Here is a 16,832-nt window from a genome sequence, read left to right as displayed (position 1 = left end):
GTAGTTGCGCAAATCAATATGATGTAGATGCAAAGCTGAAAGAGAAGCAATAATTCCTATAAAAAGGTTGAACTTTGATATGTTATACTAACCACAACGGCAAGAATTAGGAGGAGCCGATCGCCTCGTCCCTACGAGAGGTCGTGAAGTATGACATGCCAGCAATATGTCTAGTTGGCATTGCATGGGTTTACGTGATACTTGCTATGATACCCCCGCTATGAGAAGTTTTGGAAGTATGAATTGTTATGAATACATAAGCGTACAACTAGGAGATAATTAAGTTGGGATTGGTGGGGAGGGGGGCACTAGCCGCCCGCCCCCTCTCATATCTCTGCCATACTGTTTTCTAGAATATCTCCACTACTTTTAAAAGCTTGAGTTGTGTTGGATTCATATAACAACTATTCCGGCTGTTTGGTTACCCAATCAGGGTAAGAGGTGACGAATTAACAAATCGTTGCTCTCTGTCCAGGCTCTGAATGCCTAGGAAAAAACAGGCATTCGGCACCTCTGATACAAACACTGAACGCCTTCAATCTGGAGAATTTTAGCTAACCAGTTGCGGCTAAAATGGAAGATAATAAACAGTTAACTTCATGTCATTAGAGTAGTTACCTAGGGTTGGGTTAGAAGGTAAGATTCACTGACATTTTAGTGGAACGGAAGACATGACACCCTTTTCATCGAATGATATTACGCAGGTACAAAACTTGCATGGCAAGAAATATATTTTTTATAAAAAAAACTTTCAATCAATTTATCTTCAATTATGATAGCACAACGAACATTAAAAATAATAAAAATTACATCCAGATTTATAGACCATTTAATATTATGACCAGGAATAATAACCGAGCTTTGGACTTTGACTTGATTAACATCAAAAGGAAACGGGAGGAAACTTTAGTTAGTACACTTTACCTGCTTGGGTTTGACTTGGATTGTTGTTCCGGCCAGAGAGATAGATCAGCCAGAGTCAAAGGGAGAATGGTCGGCATCCTTCTCCGGATTCATTCCTGAATTCACACGTGTATCCATCCTAGCTCAGTTGCAGCCAATCATCTCATACACATCAATATCTTATCTACTAGTCATTTTGGACGCGATAGTGACTATTTTGTTTTTTGTTTTGTTGAAGTGTACGATTAAGGGTGGCAATTTTACCCATGGGTATGGGTACCCGCGGATACCGTCCCCGCATGGGTAGGGTATGGACACAATTTTATACCCATGGGTAGTACCCATACCTACCCGTTAAGTCATGGGTAGGGTATGGGTATAGCCTTTTACCCATGGATATATCCATACCCTACTCATTTATACTAACATGTGAGTTTTACCCGTGATTCACAAATGTACCTATGTTAAAATTGTGTCATGAGCTTATGAACCTATGTTAAAGTTGTCACCAATTGTCAATTTGAATTGAGATAATTATGATGTACTCATCTAACTGTTATTGAGTTGAGATCAATATTTTTTGTCAAATGTGCTATAGATGAATGTAAAATTGCGAATAAGTTGTGTATTATTTGATCTACCCGTTGGGTACCCAATGGGTATGGCTACCCATCGGATACGGGTACGGGTAAAGGTCCATACCCATGGGTACGGGTATGGGTAGAATTTTGTACCCATTGATTACACGGGTATGGGTATGATATTGCTCTACTCGCCCCATCCCCTACCCATATTGCCATCCTTATGTACGATGGTGACTATATTTCTAAGCAACCAAGCTACCCGCCAACCGGCCCACGGATCCCTGCCGGCTGCCGCAAAAACTATGGACGGACCAAGTCATTCTAAGGCCCTGTTTGGTTCGGCTGTGGATTTCTAAAAGCAACTGTGAAAAATCTGCTGTGGAAAAACAGCTGTGAAAAATCTGATGTGAAAAAGATGTAGGTCATTTGACAAACCAGCTGATACAGCTATTTCAGATTTTTGGCCCGCAGTGGAATCAGATTTTGGAAAGCACATCCTGAGCTGCTTTCGCTTTTGGTTCAGATTTTGGCAGCAGATTTCTGGAATCGGATTCTGCTGGGTTCGTCCTTTGGTTCAGATTCTGCTGCGCTGCAGCGGAATCTGTCGATAAAAGCTGAACCAAACAGGGCCTAAACATCGACTGCATGTCGCATACAAGGATTGACTAGTGGCATGCACCTCGTTTTGATCATAAATTTAGCAAACAAGACCGACTGCGACTATGAGATTAGTTTGTTGCTATTGCTTTCTTCATGACTTATACATGTTCCTATGACTATGAGATTATGCAACTCCCGTTTACCGGAGGAACATTTTGTGTGCCACCAAACATCACAACGTAACTGGGTGATTATAAAGGTGCTCTACAGGTTAATGATGTGATCCCGTTAATCAAATGACAACTCATGTCTATGGTTAGGAAACTTAACCATCTTTGATCAACGAGCTAGTCAAGTAGAGGCATACTAGTGACACTCTGTTTGTCTATGTATTTACACAAATATTGTGTTTCCGGTTAATACAATTCTAGCATGAATAATAAACATTTATCATGATATAAGGAAATAAATAATAACTTTATTATTGCCTCTAGGGCATATTTCCTTCACTCGGAGGGAAGCCGGCTGGAAGCGGTGGGGACGAGGGAGACAGAGGAAAGGAGTCCGACCTCAGATCTGACGAGGAGGGGAAGACCTCTGCGCCGCCGCTGCCACCCGCCGTCGTCTCACCCCCCGTGTGGTCGAGGCCATCGGCCAGAGAACACCCGCGACCGATGCCAGCCGAGATGGCGCCGCCGCCTCGCCAAGGAGGGCCGCCGCCCCAGATCTGAGGTCCTCCTCGAGGGAAGGAGCGACCGAGGCCTCGCCGGCGGCCGCGCGAGCGAATCCGGCGGCTTTCTCAGGTGGCGGCGAGGGAGGGAGTGGTAAGGGAGCGGCGGCGCGAGGGGGAAACCATAGACGCGGCCCGTGTCACCCGAAGCGGACGACGCGGGGGCCGAGGGGGAGTCACCTCTTCGGCTCCGAGAAGTTAATGGGAGTGGTTACAAGAAGCACATAATTTAAGGAGGACGTTACTAAAAATCTAACAAACAATCAGCATCATTTCCCTACAGGATCCAATGGCTTCTCTGCTACTAATCATATGGCCATGGACTAGTCTGATGAAACAGTAAGGATCAATAGTCTGATTCCTAGTGGTTCCCTTAACAGAATTGTGCATAGTTATGATGATCATCCAATGCATAATCAATATATAGGCATTACGTTTGTGATAAGAGAAAATTGCTTCTATACCATCGACAACCTCTGCAATGGCTTATTTGCCATCCAACAAAGCTTTAGTGCTTATATACCAAACACAAACAAAATCTATTGCTTATTTGCCATCGCCGTTAGTCTCCCGTTACCAAGTCTCTGTTTTCTTGTCAGTTTTCTTGCAAAATCCAATTTTACCCTCGCTGCAAATTAAAAAAAAAAGACAACTCGCCCCGCACCTGACTCTCCAAGACCACGACTCAACGCACGCACACCTGACCCTCCCCATCCCCACGCACGCAAGCGCAGCGGCAATGGCAGAACCGCCGCCGGCGCCACCATCGCCCCTGCCGCCGCTCCCTCAACCCCCGTTGTTGCCGCAGAATCTCGACGCCGCTGCGCCTCAAGGCTACTCGCCCACCGCATCTTCGACCCTATCCAGGCGACGCTTAATGGCGGAACCGCCGCCGGCGCTTCCCCAGCCCCTGCCGCATGGTCCCGCCGCCGCCGCGCCTCTATCCCTCTCGTCTACCGCGTCTTTGATGGCCTCCGCAAACGGGCTAGCAGCGGCAACCTCTCCCAGGGGCCATGTCACCCAGAACCCTAGGATTGGGGGTTCCGGCGAGGTGGAGAGTAGGGCAGTGGCGCCTACGGCCGATGCTCTTCCCAAGATCAACTCTTCTGTGGGCGCACTCGCAGCAGCCCCTCCGCCCCAGATTTCCATGCCCGACGAGGAGGAAGGCATGGCAGACGAATGCGGCTCAACCTCTCTCTCTGCTATTTGTGCTAGGTAATTTCTCGGGCTCTCTCTCTTTTTATGCAGTTTTTGGTAGGAGAATACACAATTGACATGGTTTGCATCATCCACAGGATGATCCAGTCTTGTACTTACACAATAGAGGTCAAGGTTTGTGGCAGTGAATCAAAAATCAATGGAGATTCAACTTTTAGTTGGCAGATTATTGAGGGTACTAGGACAAGTATGAAGGATTTGCTGGCTTGTATTGCTGGAACTTCTTCTTTTGCTTTATGCTCAGAGGATAATATAATTCTTGAGTATATTGATTCCATTAGTGGCAAAAATATCTCTGTGTCAGATGATGAAGAATGCATGAAAATGTTTGACTGTTTTGAGAAGAATAGGGGTGGTCATTTGATCATCAACTATTCTGAGAGAAGTGATAATGTTGATGTTCCATGTACTCCTTCGAACCAGACACCATCTATAGCACTACCTAGTCAACCAAGTAATGTCATGGATGAAGCTAGTGTATGCCTAACAGACACATATCTTAACAATCCCCATGAAGAATATGAACATGTTGGTGTAGATGAGGAGGACCAATACTCAATTAGCAGTGTTGGTTCCGATAGTGATGATGAGGTCGGAGAAAAAGATATACCAAATACTGATTATGTTGAGGATAGCAGCGATGATGAGGAATGGGTTGCGGAAGATGCTAGACCGGATGCTATTCCAGAAATTGCCTATGACAAAGAAAACCCGCCAATGCATGTTGGCGCAAAGTACCCCAACATTGAAGAGCTTAGGTTGGCAATTTCTACATACGCTGTGAAGAAAGAGTTCGAATTTAAGGTTGAAAAAAGTGAACCTACTCGATTCAGGGCTTATTGTCGCCGGGCGAACAAGACGGGCTGTAAATGGAGAATTCATGTTGGGAGGTTGGATGACCGAGAAACTATGGAGGTATTTTAGTTGCATAATTTTGTTCAATGATGTTTTGTTATGAAATGCAGTTGAATGACACTAGTTTTTCCCATTGTTTATTTAATGCAGGTCAAAGTTCATGTGCAGGAGCACACATGTTCTAGCACAAAGAAGAAAAAGAAGCAGAAAAATGCTTCAAAGGCATGGGTATGTGAGAAAGTCATGGACTGGGTAAAAGAGGATCCTAGTGTTCGGCCGATGGAATTACGCAGGAGGCTACATGACAAGTACAAGATCAAGGTACAATATACAAAAGTATTTCGTGGCAAAGGGCTAGCAATGGCTAAGTTGTTTGGTAATTGGGATGATTCTTTTGACAAGCTATATGCTTGGAAAGCTGAGGTTGAGAAGAGGTCTCCTGGAAGTATAGTTGCGATTGACCACATGGAGTATGACCAGAAAAAATATTTCATACGAATGTTTGTTGGGCTGAAGCCTTTGTGCGATGGGTTCTTGGCTGGCTGCAGACCTTACTTGGCGATAGATAGCACTCATTTGACAGGCAAGTATAGAGGCCAATTAGCTACTGCTTGTGCTATTGACGGGCACAATTGGTTGTACCCTGTAGTCTATGGAGTTATCGACTCGGAAACTACTGAAAGTTGGGTGTGGTTTATGGATAAGCTTCGTGATGCTATTGGCTCTCCCCCCGGTCTAGCTATATGTTCAGATGCAGGAAAAGGGATTGACACTGCAATCGAACAGGTATTTGGGTATGCTGAACATAGAGAATGCATGCGACACTTGGTTGTGAACTTCAAGAAAAAATTCCATGGTAAAGTTTTTGATGATCATTTGTGGCCAGCTGCTTATTCATGGACTCCTCGAGGGTTTGACTATCACATGGCAGCCATAGAGGAGAAAAAGGCTGTTGCAATAGCATACTTAAACAAGTACCACACCAGGCTATGGTCAAGGAGCAAATATTCAACCTCCTCAAAAGTGGATTATGTTACAAATAATTTGGCCGAGTGTTTCAACAACTGGATCCGCAAGCACAAAGGTTTAATGTTGTTTCAGCTCATGGACAAGATAAGGAGAAAGATTACGGTTAAGTTTGAGAAGAGGAGAAGGGTAGCTAGAAAATTTCAAGGTCGGCGTATACTTCCAAGTGTCATGAAGGAGTTGAATGACATAAGCAGGGGGCTGGACATTGAATATGAGAGAATAGATGACATGGTTGCAGAAGTGAGTGAGAGTGTTGTGCTAGGTGGCAAGCGCCACGTCACTGATCTAGCAAACAGGACATGCACATGCAGGGCATTTCAAGTCTCCGGGAAGCCTTGCAAACATGCAATTAGCTTTATTACTGGAATTAGGGGGGTCACAATAGAAGACTTCGTTGATGATTGTTACAGCGTTGCCAAGTTTGCTGCAGCTTATGCTCCTATTCTTCCTGGCCTAACTGACATGTCTCAATGGCCAAGTGTGAACAAAGAATTCTTCTTGAACCCCCCAATCCTTAGGAGGGCCCCTGGGAGGCCAAAGGTACAGAGGCACAAAAGTGGTGCTGAAAATAGCAAGGGAAAGGGAAAGAAAGGCCAGCACCAATGTCCAATTTGCAAAGCTTATGGACATAGATGGCAAAGCTGCAAAGATGCTGCTCCTGAAGCACTAGAAGCCTATGCAGAAGTAGCAAAGCAGAAAAGGTACTTTCTATTTCAATATGAGATTTATGTTCCACCTTACTCTTGTCTTAATTAAGCTATAATATGTGAAACTCATGTAGGGACAAAAGAAAGAAGAAACCCATTACAAAAGCTATTTGTACAACAACAGATCAAGCAACTGATGGTACACTACCTCTACTTCTGTGTCCAAGTGAAAATGAAACTGCACTAGCTCTACTTTCAAGTCCAAGTGATGCAATTGAAGGCGATGTTGCCAAGTCGACCTCATCGAAGACTACCTCTAAATCTAGAAGGTATGAAAACTGCACCAAATTTACTTATATTCTGTGAGTGTACCATTGTACGTAATCAACTTTTTTGATGTAGATCAAAGGTGATATCCGCTGCGCCTGACAGCCCTGCAATGGGAACTCGAAGCAAGAAGAGAGCTGCGCCTAACAACCAAGCAATGGCCAGTCGAAGCAAAAAAAAGTTGAAACTGTGAAATGCTCTAAAATCTTGCGTATTATTTCTGTATCGCAGCTCTTCATGTGTATGCTATTTTATTTAGAGACTTGCTTGTGTGAACAACATATTTTGGTTGTGGTATTTTGGTTCTGGACGATGCAAACTTGGTACTGATTGTGTGAGAATTAATATGGTGTTTCATGAATGTCTTCTAAATGATGTGAATTTTCTTGAGTATATTACTCTGTTGCTGGATTTTTTTATATCCTGGAATTGTTAGATAATCACTATAATTTTGCTGGAATGCTGAAAATAGAGGAGGAATGTTGTCAAATTTTTTTCTGGACATGTTCTACAGTTGTTTGCTTATTTGCCATTGAGGGCAAGATGGTCATTTTGGGCACTTAACGGATTGAGTTAACACTAGACTAACTGCTAGTGGTATATAGGCAATAGATTTTGTTTGTGTTTGGTATATAAGCACTGAAGCTTTGTTGGATGGCAAATAAGCCATTGCAGAGGTTGTCGATGGTATAGAAGCAATTTTCTCTTGTGATAAATAGACCGTAATCCAACTACATCTACTACTATTACTCCACCCCAAGGCCTCTATCCATCACGCATATGAAAGTATTAAGTTCATACAAATAGAGTAACACATTAAGCAAGATGACATTGTTACTATTGATGATCAAGACTGCAAAGGCATCGACTCCTTTGCTTGTTATTGGATAACTTCCTTTTTTATAAGTGCGCTTTGTACAAAAAAAGGTGACACGAGTGAATATGCAAGAATGTTGAGAGCTGTCTTGATGACACTAAATGTTCTAAAATATTTGGAGTCTTCAGGAGTTAGCAATGTGCTGTTTCTTTTTTGGTTTCTTGCTTTATATGTATATAAATGGAATGATAAGTTATGTACTTTGTCACTCACGTAAAGAATAAAGAATAACACATGTCAGTAGAGCATGTTTGATTCTTCGTTGCTGTTTACCGGTGCAACAAAGCACGCCTTTTGGTTCTAGTTAAGTACAATGTTAAGAGCTGTCTTGATGGTACTAAATGTTCTAAAATGATTGGTGTCTTTAGGAGTTAGCAATGTGCAGTTTCTTTTTTGGTTTCTTGCTTTGTATGTATATAAATAGAATGAGAAGTTATGTACTTTGTCACTCATGTAAAGAATGAAGATTAAACACATGTCAGTAGAGCATGTTTGAATCTTCGTTGCCGTTCGCACGCCTTTTGCTTCTAGTTAAGTAGCATGTTGGCTTTATTGTTTGCATGCATGGATACACCATTAGATATCTCTCTGCACAACATGACATTGCCAAATAATTTATTTAGGACAGTAAAATCAAACCATTTCCCAACCCTCTCATGCATCCTCACGCACGAGCCGTCGGATTTTGTGTTTGGAACGTCCATGCCCGTTCGATCTGAGTTTACATCGTGAATTGAGCCCGATGTCCTAATGGGTTGCTACTCCCATAGCATTTTTGGAATCAAGTGGTTAATATGAGTATGCGATTGTACCGTTGACCCGTTAAGCAGTTTTTTGGCGAGACCCCCACACCCATCAATCCTATTTGGTTTGTGTGGGATTCCGGACATCCGAACTGGTCTGTGGATATTTGGTGACTCCCGTTGGATTGATGACCAAACGGTCTTGCAGACTATTCGGTCCGGATTTTTAGGGGGGCAGAAATGGTGTGCCTTGTTGGAGTTTCCCTAACCCGCGATGCCATCTATGTATGTATCGGCGCATTGAATGCGGAGCCCAAGTGCGAGTGTCTCTCCCGCACAAGATGGGCAACCGTCGCGGGGTGGCCGGCTGTTATCTGAACACGTTCGCGCCCATACCGACGAGGCAAGCGACGATAAGGATGTTGGATAAGTTGTGCCGTTGCGGAATCGGTTGCCGAGGGTTGGTCCCATTGTCGGGCGGGAAAGAAAAACACAACAACACCTCTGCGATGCGGGGCCATAATGGGTGATGCTAGTCCTGATTTTCTGACTAGTTCTCGCCCGTCCATCATTATTTGACTATACACAGCAACATGATCTTTGTAAAACTGAATAACACAAGATAGTTTGGCAACCGTAAAACAGAACTTGAAGTTGGATGGAAAGGAGGATTGTTGATGGAGGAGGGTGGTACGAGGGGTGACTGGTTGAGCCAACGCGGCGTGGGTGGGGTTGTGAATGAATGAGCAAATAAACAAAACCACACGTGATGCACAACACAATAAGCAAAGGGAAATCGCAATAGTATCACTGCTGCCTGCCGGCCATCTACCTACCTCACCATACCATACCGGGAGGAAGAGAGGAGAGGAGACCACGCCGCACACTCCATTAATACCTCCCTCCCTACCTCCGTGCTCCGCCCAGACACCACACCACACACCACCGAAACCTCGTGCTTCTCGCCCCCAACCACCCGCGCGCCGGCAGCGAGAGCTAGGAGGACTAAGATGGCGGACGGCGGAGGGGAGCCGGACCAGCTGGCGGGGGAGAGGGCCACGGCGCAGTTCGACGTCGACGGCATGAAGGTCGCCTGGGCCGGCTCCCGCCACGCCGTCGAGGTCGCCGACCGCATGGCCCGACTCGTCGCATCCGACCCCGTGAGCAGCACCAACACCCCCCAATTCCGCCCATCTCCCTCCGTTCCCCTCCATGGACGGGCATGATAGATAGATCTCACTTCTCCAGATTGGATTCGACTAGATGCGTGCGCTGCTTCCCCCACCTACCCCCTCCCCAGCCCCGGGATGGGATACCAAGCAGCGACTAGTATTCAGTGCTACTACAATTATTCAGCAGTTCGTCACCCTGCCTGCTTTGTTAACCCCCTTCGATTTGACCTGTAGAGATTATGCAAAATAACATTGGACGGGTTGATCCAGTCCAGCCCACCGCGCTACCGGAGGCAGGATTCATTCAGTCACGCCGTGCCCGATCCCTTTCCTTTCTCCGACCCGATTCGGTTGCTTGGTCGTACTAGTATATTGAAGAGGGGACAAGCTCTGCAGCGCACAAGAATTCTCTGTCTCTCTGTAGCACCCCCTAGTTACTTATATTACCACGCAGCTAGTTTTAGCAAAACTACTGGCTGTCAACTTCACCCATGATCGCACACAGCTTTGGATGCTCCACCTCCCTGCCCCCCTGCTTGTGATTCGCACCAGGAATATGCTCAAGGGTTCCACTCATCCTCAACTTTTTAATTCAGTACCCCCTTCTGATTGGCGCTTCATGACTTACACCAAGTAGCTTTCATGAGCATGCTCATTCGGTTACCAGGATACGTATGCCGTGCTTCTCCTCTTGGAAGCTTGACAGTCCACTCATTGTATGGCCAGCCAATGGTCAGACACTGCCACAACTACCTATTAATTTCGGTTTTCCCAAAGACTGTTCTTAGCAAACGTTAACACTGAACCAAACTGTCGCCTAGTTTTGGATTATGCACTGTACGCGGGGTGGATGTTTCTACCAGGTTGTAGTATGTTTTGTTCACATGATGATAACGGCTAGCAGGATTGGTTTGCTTATATTGATGAATTCCTTTCCAGGTGTTCCGCAAGGATACCAGGACGATGCTCTCCAGGAAGGAGCTGTTCAAGGACACGCTCAAGAAGGCGGCGCACGCGTGGAAGCGCATTGTCGAGCTGCGTCTCACAGGTCCTGAGCATGCCCAACACCAACCCCCAAGCTTTCTCCAGCACTTATTTGTTCTATGTATGTATGTACTCTTGACTGATATACTTTCATGATCTTTTTTCTGGATTAACAGAGGAGGAAGCAAACTTACTGAGGCTGTACGTTGACCAACCTGGTTATGTTGATCTCCATTGGGTATGCTATTGATTCCTTACACCCTCATTCCTCAATGCATACAGTGTTCACACATTTGGCTGTTCTTCACCTGTGTTATGCATTATGTGCTGCGGATGTGCTCAAGCCTACAGATTGCTTCTCACATAGATGTAGAAATCCTTTGCCACTCCGGCCTTTCTAGAAGTAGTTTATTTTAGAAAAACATACCACATTGGTCAACAAATAGATTCTGTTTGTGCAGGCTTCATCCGCATTTTTGAATTCTGATAAGTTTATCCTCAGTGCGCTTCAAACATCTTTGATTTTATGGCTGCAACTAATATAATATAAATTATTTATGACTGCAGGGCATGTTTGTTCCTGCCATAAAAGGGCAAGGGACTGAGGAACAACAGAAGAAGTGGTTACCTATGGCGTACAAGTTCCAAATAATCGGATGCTATGCTCAGACTGAACTTGGTCATGGTTCAAATGTTCAGGGTCTTGAGACAACTGCCACATTTGATCCAAGTACCGATGAGTTTGTGATGCACAGCCCGACTCTGACCTCTAGCAAGGTAGACATTTTGTAAACCTGCTTATATAATTTACTTATTTATTTTAGGACTTGCCTCCTTAGTATATATTTTCTTAGCAATCCAAAATTCCCCAAGGGCCTCCTTTTGCATGGTTAATGATTTCCCCTCTCCAATGTGCAGTGGTGGCCTGGTGGCTTGGGAAAAGCCTCCACTCATGCAGTTGTCTATGCTCGTCTCATAACGGAAGGAAAAGACTATGGCATACATGGTAAAGCCTTGCATTTTATGGTGGCGCTTAAGTGGGCTTTTCCTTTGTGAACTGTAACTCATGGACATACATATTTCAGGCTTCATTGTGCAATTGCGAAGCTTAGATGACCACTCTCCACTCCCTGGCGTCACTCTTGGTGATATCGGTGGAAAATTTGGCAGCGGGGCATATAACAGCATGGATAATGGTGTTCTGCGCTTCGACCATGTGCGCATTCCAAGGGATCAAATGTTGATGAGGTTGGTCCGTTGGCATGCTTTTTGTTTTGCCGCTTTACGTGTTTGCCAAACATATCCTGTTTGTTTGATGTAATTCCTCCTAAAATATGCCATGGCTATTTCTTCTAGGCTTTCCCAAGTTACAAGGGAGGGAAAGTATGTGCACTCAGATGTACCAAAGCAGCTGCTATACGGGACAATGGTGTATGTCCGTCAGACAATTGTCGCAGATGCTTCCAAGGCTTTGTCTCGTGCTGTTTGCATTGCTGTAAGGTATAGTGCTATCCGGAAGCAGTTCGGTTCCCAAGATGGTGGCCCTGAGACTCAGGTACTACAGTCAGCCTTTCTGATTGTCATTCTCAAGTAATCTGTTACTCTGGCCAACACTCGGAACTAGAAGTAAAAGAAATTGGATAAATTGGCAAGACAACTTCCCACTACCAACAAGTGGCTAATGTATTTACACTGTATACAGGTCCTCAATTACAAGACTCAACAGAGCAGGCTCTTCCCTTTGCTGGCTTCAGCTTATGCATATAGATTTGTGGGTCAGTGGCTGAAGTGGCTATACACGGATGTCACACAGAAGCTGGAAGCTAAGGATTACTCAACGCTGCCAGAGGCTCATGCCTGTACTGCTGGGCTCAAGTCCGTGACAACATCTGCAACAGCTGTATGTATAACCAATTATAATCCAGTAAAATAACGCCTTTAACAATTGTTATACTTGTTAACTGGTTTATACTGATCGTGCAAATGGATGGAGCCTTCTGCTTTATCAGTTCATCTATATCTCATATTTTCTTATGGCATGTCAACCAAAAACTTAGCTCATAATTTCTCCATTCTTCCATTTAGCTTGGTTGGAGCTTGTAAAGTAACACACTGTCCAGTGGCAGCTTAGAAATATTTTGGATTCACATGCATAGTTTAGCATGCATTTCACGACTTATTGTTCTGTAATGGTAAAGCTAGTCTCTCTGTTATGCAGGATGCGATTGAAGAATGCCGAAAGCTCTGTGGCGGACATGGTTACCTGAACAGCAGCGGGCTTCCAGAACTGTTTGCGGTCTATGTTCCTGCCTGCACCTATGAAGGAGACAATGTCGTTTTGCTCTTGCAGGTTAGTGTGATGTTTCTTAGTTCCAATTCACTGCACCTGATCCGTTTCTTGGTTCAGTATTGGCCAGTAGTGTAATCACAACCTTTGGTGCTCTCTGCAGGTTGCAAGGTTCTTGATGAAGACCGTTGCTCAGGTGGCCACTGGGAAGCAACCTGTCGGCACCATAGCTTACATGGGCAACATACAGCACTTGATGCAATGCAAAAGCGCTGTAAATACAGGTACACAGCTAGATCTTCAGGCAGACTCGTTATTATAACATAACTTCTGCAACTGTATGAGACGTTTTGTCTGGAGCTTCTTTTCGGTGAAGCGATTGTCCCTGTGATTGATCGTCGTACTGATTCATGCATCAATGATTCTCCGCAGCCGAAGACTGGCTTAACCCTGCTGCCATAAAGGAGGTGTTTGAAGCCAGGGCCCTGAGGATGGCGGTGAACTGTGCCCAGAACATCAGCAAGGCGCCAAGCCAAGAAGAAGGTCGGTGTTGCACGTACTCATCAGTAATTAGAAACATGAATGCATGGGTGCTGTTGTAGCATCTCTCGGTGAATTACTTGGTTGCAGTCAGTGACAGAGATGATCTGGTGCCTTGCAGGTTTCTCCGAGCTGTCCCCTGATTTGCTCGAGGCTGCCGTGGCTCATGTCCAGCTGATCATTGTCACCAAGTGAGTAGTCGGTCTTACGCCGGATCTGCTGTATATCCAGTTCTCTGGAACAACCCAATCGTTCATTTCATTCATCTTCTGCCTCCCCCTATGCGTCGTAGGTTCATCGAGAAGCTGCAGGAGGACATCCCTGGCCCCGGGGTGAAGGAGCAGCTCCAGAAGCTGTGCAGCATCTATGCGCTCCACCTCCTGCACAAGCACCTGGGCGACTTCCTGTCGACGGGGTGCGTCACGGCCAGGCAGGGTGCGCTGGCCAACGAGCTGCTCGGGAAGCTCTATGCCCAGGTAAGGATCAAGGCCAAGCGATCGACTGTCTCTGCCTCCGTGTGGCAGCAACGCGTCAGACATACACAATTGATGAAGCTTTTCCACGGACTGAACTGGAGTGAACTGAATGTTGTGCAGGTGCGGCCTAACGCGGTGGCGCTGGTGGACGCGTTCGACTACACGGACCACTACCTGGGATCGGTGCTGGGGCGGTACGACGGGGACGTGTACCCGGCGCTGTACGAGGAGGCGTGGAAGGACCCCCTGAACGAGACGGTGGTGCCGGACGGGTACCAGGAGCACCTCCGGCCGCTGCTCAAGCAGCAGCTCAAGCTGTCCAGGCTATGAGACGATAGATCCTTCATCCCTGGATCATCCACGTTGGACTGTGGATGTGAAGCAGTAATAATTATCACAAGGAAAGAGGCGATTGGTTGTTGTTTGACTTGGCAAGGCAAGAGGGGCACACAGACAGACGCTGTTATTAGTTGAAAGAAGAATAAAAAGGATTGTACTCACTCCCTCCTGGGTAATTAGCAGCATTATATTGGGCGGTATTAGTACGGTTGCTGTGGTTGTCATTTTGGTTAATGCATGTTTAGCCAGTGCCAGTGTTATTGAGATACTTATCAGTAGCAAGTGTGTGGATGGATTCTTTTCTAGAATGTACAAGGAGGAAAATGGGGAGAATAATGGATGAAATGGTTTATCTTAAATTTCCTTGTTTTTTCTATCTAGGTGCATTCATGTTGCACACAGACACTGTTGTTAGTAGAAGAGAAGAATAAAAGATGATTGTACTCCCTCCTGGGTAATTAGCATTATATTGGGCAGCATTATTGAGATACTTATCAGTAGCAAGTGTGTGGATGGATTCTTTTCTAGTAGCATGTACAAGGATGAAAATGGGGAGAATAATGGATGAACATTTTTACAAATATGGAAATATTTTTTAAAATCATGAATATTTTTTATATTTACAAATATTTTCAAAAAACCGAGAACGGTTTTTAAACATTGTTTTTTGAATCGGCGAATAATTCTAGGATTTACAAACATTTTTTTTTAAATTGGTGGATTTTTTAATTCATGAAGATCTTTTTAAATGCATGCAAATTTTCTGAATCAGCAATCATTTTATGAACCAATAAACATGTTTGTAATTCAAAAACTATTTTTAAAATTTAGGACATATTTAAAAATTAATGAACATTTTTCGAATTAGCAAACATTTTGTTCAGTTTCATTAATATTTTTTTAATACACGGATTGTTTTCAAAATCATGGACAATTTTTAGAATATGCAAACATTTTTAGAATAAGACCCGGCATCTTTTGAATTCACAATCTTTTTATATTTTCCTGAATAATTTATTTCAAAATTCTATGTTTTTTTAGTTTCAAATGTTTTTTGAAGTTCCAAATTATTTAAAGTAGAAAAAACAAAAATGGAACAGAAAAGTTTTTTAAAAAAGAAACTAAAAAACAGGTGCCCGCGCATGGGCCGGCCCAAATGGGTGCACTGTGTTATCTCCAGCGCGGCAGAGTGCAGTATAGTAGGTTCCTATGCTTTGGCCGGCCCAGGCATGGGGCTCGCTGCAAAACATTTTTTTTCTTACTTATAGGTGGCATTGCTGGATAATATTTTGCAACTTTTGAGGCAATTTTAATGATGCGTCACCAGAAGCAATAACCCATTTATTATTACTAGCAAAAAAGCCCATGTGTTGCAACGGAAGAAAAAAAATAACACATGCCTCTAACCCAATAATCATGACTTAAGATTTGAATAGGTCGACGTTATTTATTTCAACATGACATGAGTGCCTACACAATCACAGCGCGTTTGAATGTGGCAATCCTAATCTCGGCACAAGATCAAAGATTTGATTTTCTTTGCCCCTTGCGAGGTTTTTCCATCACGTGCATATGTTGTTATGGTTTCTTTCGTCTCCAATCTAGTTTTGCTGAGTTGTTCATTTTCTATCTGGATCTGCGCAAAATAACAGGTGCCGATGCCGCTGCTGCGCGAGGTAATTATAAGGTTGTGCCACGCCCCTATATAAATATAGGTACCTTCTCTCTCGAGAGGGGAGATCGATTCATTCACACCCACTAACACATCTGCACCCACTCTCCTGAGAAACCACCATACACCCAGCCAGCTGAACCGCCAGTCGACTTCATCTGCTTGGACCAACTCCGACGCTATATTGGATCGAGTTGTAGTGGGAGGCCAACCTGAGAAGAGAGAGGGGAAAAGATAGGGGATGACAGGTGGGTTCCACGAAGTCAACTGTTCACTAGGGTGCGATGACTGGTGGGCCCTAAGTCCACGTTAACTGCTCTGTCAGGCGGTGTGAAAATTTGGCGCCACGTCATCCTTACTTGTGGGTCCTTTTTCACGTAAATTCATCAGGTCTGACGAGTGTCAAACGCCATGAGAAGTTCAACAACAGTTGCACGAGGAAAGTGAGAAGCTGACAAGAGCAAGGTTAGGTTCAAGACCAAGAAATACACTAGTCTACACTCAGCACTGCTTGATTGACTTTCTCCGAGTACACTCTAGTTTTTATTATTCTTTGCAAATTTGCGCTGTTTTAGACCGCCACAAAGCATGCAATTAATTGAATCCAAATCTCTTCTCTGAAGCTGGATGCACATGTTGCTTGCAAGAATAATTGGATATATATTTTTTCAAAGCACGGATTCGATGTCGCAGTCGAGACGTTTGGACTTGTGCTTGATCATCCGGAGCCTGGATCCTGCCCGCACCACCTCAACGCCGGACTCCATCCCGAATTCTGCCATGATGTCGAACCTCCTATGGATGCAGAACCTGCCGTCCCCGAGGTACGCCACGCTGTTGATCCCCGTG

General features: G+C 44.7%; 3 protein-coding genes across 3 annotated transcripts; all 3 read left to right on the top strand.

Annotated features, from left to right (window-relative positions):
* The first annotated feature begins 4,497 nt into the window (after window positions 1–4,497).
* Window positions 4,498–5,693, top strand: LOC125523813. The gene is made up of 3 exons (XM_048688883.1): window positions 4,498–4,950; window positions 5,041–5,623; window positions 5,677–5,693. The coding sequence occupies exons 1-3, from the start codon at window positions 4,498–4,500 to the stop codon at window positions 5,691–5,693; spliced, it is 1,053 nt and encodes a 350-aa protein (XP_048544840.1).
* Window positions 5,612–7,254, top strand: LOC125523866. Its single transcript, XM_048688929.1, has 3 exons — window positions 5,612–6,620; window positions 6,701–6,895; window positions 6,969–7,254. The coding sequence occupies exons 1-3, from the start codon at window positions 5,707–5,709 to the stop codon at window positions 7,084–7,086; spliced, it is 1,227 nt and encodes a 408-aa protein (XP_048544886.1). The 5' UTR covers window positions 5,612–5,706; the 3' UTR covers window positions 7,087–7,254.
* Window positions 7,255–9,324: 2,070 nt separating this feature from the next.
* LOC125519927 (peroxisomal acyl-coenzyme A oxidase 1-like) lies at window positions 9,325–14,670 on the top strand. Its single transcript, XM_048684702.1, has 14 exons — window positions 9,325–9,673; window positions 10,625–10,733; window positions 10,846–10,907; window positions 11,237–11,446; window positions 11,588–11,675; window positions 11,755–11,917; window positions 12,026–12,224; window positions 12,372–12,569; window positions 12,888–13,019; window positions 13,120–13,240; window positions 13,389–13,499; window positions 13,618–13,687; window positions 13,789–13,972; window positions 14,093–14,670. The coding sequence occupies exons 1-14, from the start codon at window positions 9,524–9,526 to the stop codon at window positions 14,300–14,302; spliced, it is 2,007 nt and encodes a 668-aa protein (XP_048540659.1). The 5' UTR covers window positions 9,325–9,523; the 3' UTR covers window positions 14,303–14,670.
* The last annotated feature ends 2,162 nt before the right edge of the window (window positions 14,671–16,832 follow it).

Source organism: Triticum urartu, chromosome 7 (assembly GCF_003073215.2).
Source record: "Triticum urartu cultivar G1812 chromosome 7, Tu2.1, whole genome shotgun sequence".
NCBI classification, from domain to species: domain Eukaryota; kingdom Viridiplantae; phylum Streptophyta; class Magnoliopsida; order Poales; family Poaceae; genus Triticum; species Triticum urartu.
The sequence above is the reverse complement of the archived record's forward strand: the minus strand, read 5'-3'. Positions and strand labels throughout refer to the sequence as shown.

Excerpts from the sequence above, each read along its gene's own strand:
- LOC125523813 (XM_048688883.1), top strand. The coding sequence starts at position 4,498 with ATGGATGAAGCTAGTGTATGCCTAACAGACACATATCTTAACAATCCC. Across the intron at positions 4,951-5,040 it reads ATGACCGAGAAACTATGGAG|GTCAAAGTTCATGTGCAGGA; the intron begins GTATTTTAGTTG and ends TATTTAATGCAG.
- LOC125523866 (XM_048688929.1), top strand. The coding sequence starts at position 5,707 with ATGCGACACTTGGTTGTGAACTTCAAGAAAAAATTCCATGGTAAAGTT. Across the intron at positions 6,621-6,700 it reads GAAGTAGCAAAGCAGAAAAG|GGACAAAAGAAAGAAGAAAC; the intron begins GTACTTTCTATT and ends AAACTCATGTAG. Across the intron at positions 6,896-6,968 it reads ACTACCTCTAAATCTAGAAG|ATCAAAGGTGATATCCGCTG; the intron begins GTATGAAAACTG and ends TTTTTGATGTAG.
- LOC125519927 (XM_048684702.1), top strand. The coding sequence starts at position 9,524 with ATGGCGGACGGCGGAGGGGAGCCGGACCAGCTGGCGGGGGAGAGGGCC. Across the intron at positions 10,734-10,845 it reads TGTCGAGCTGCGTCTCACAG|AGGAGGAAGCAAACTTACTG; the intron begins GTCCTGAGCATG and ends CTGGATTAACAG. Across the intron at positions 13,020-13,119 it reads ATGTCGTTTTGCTCTTGCAG|GTTGCAAGGTTCTTGATGAA; the intron begins GTTAGTGTGATG and ends TGCTCTCTGCAG.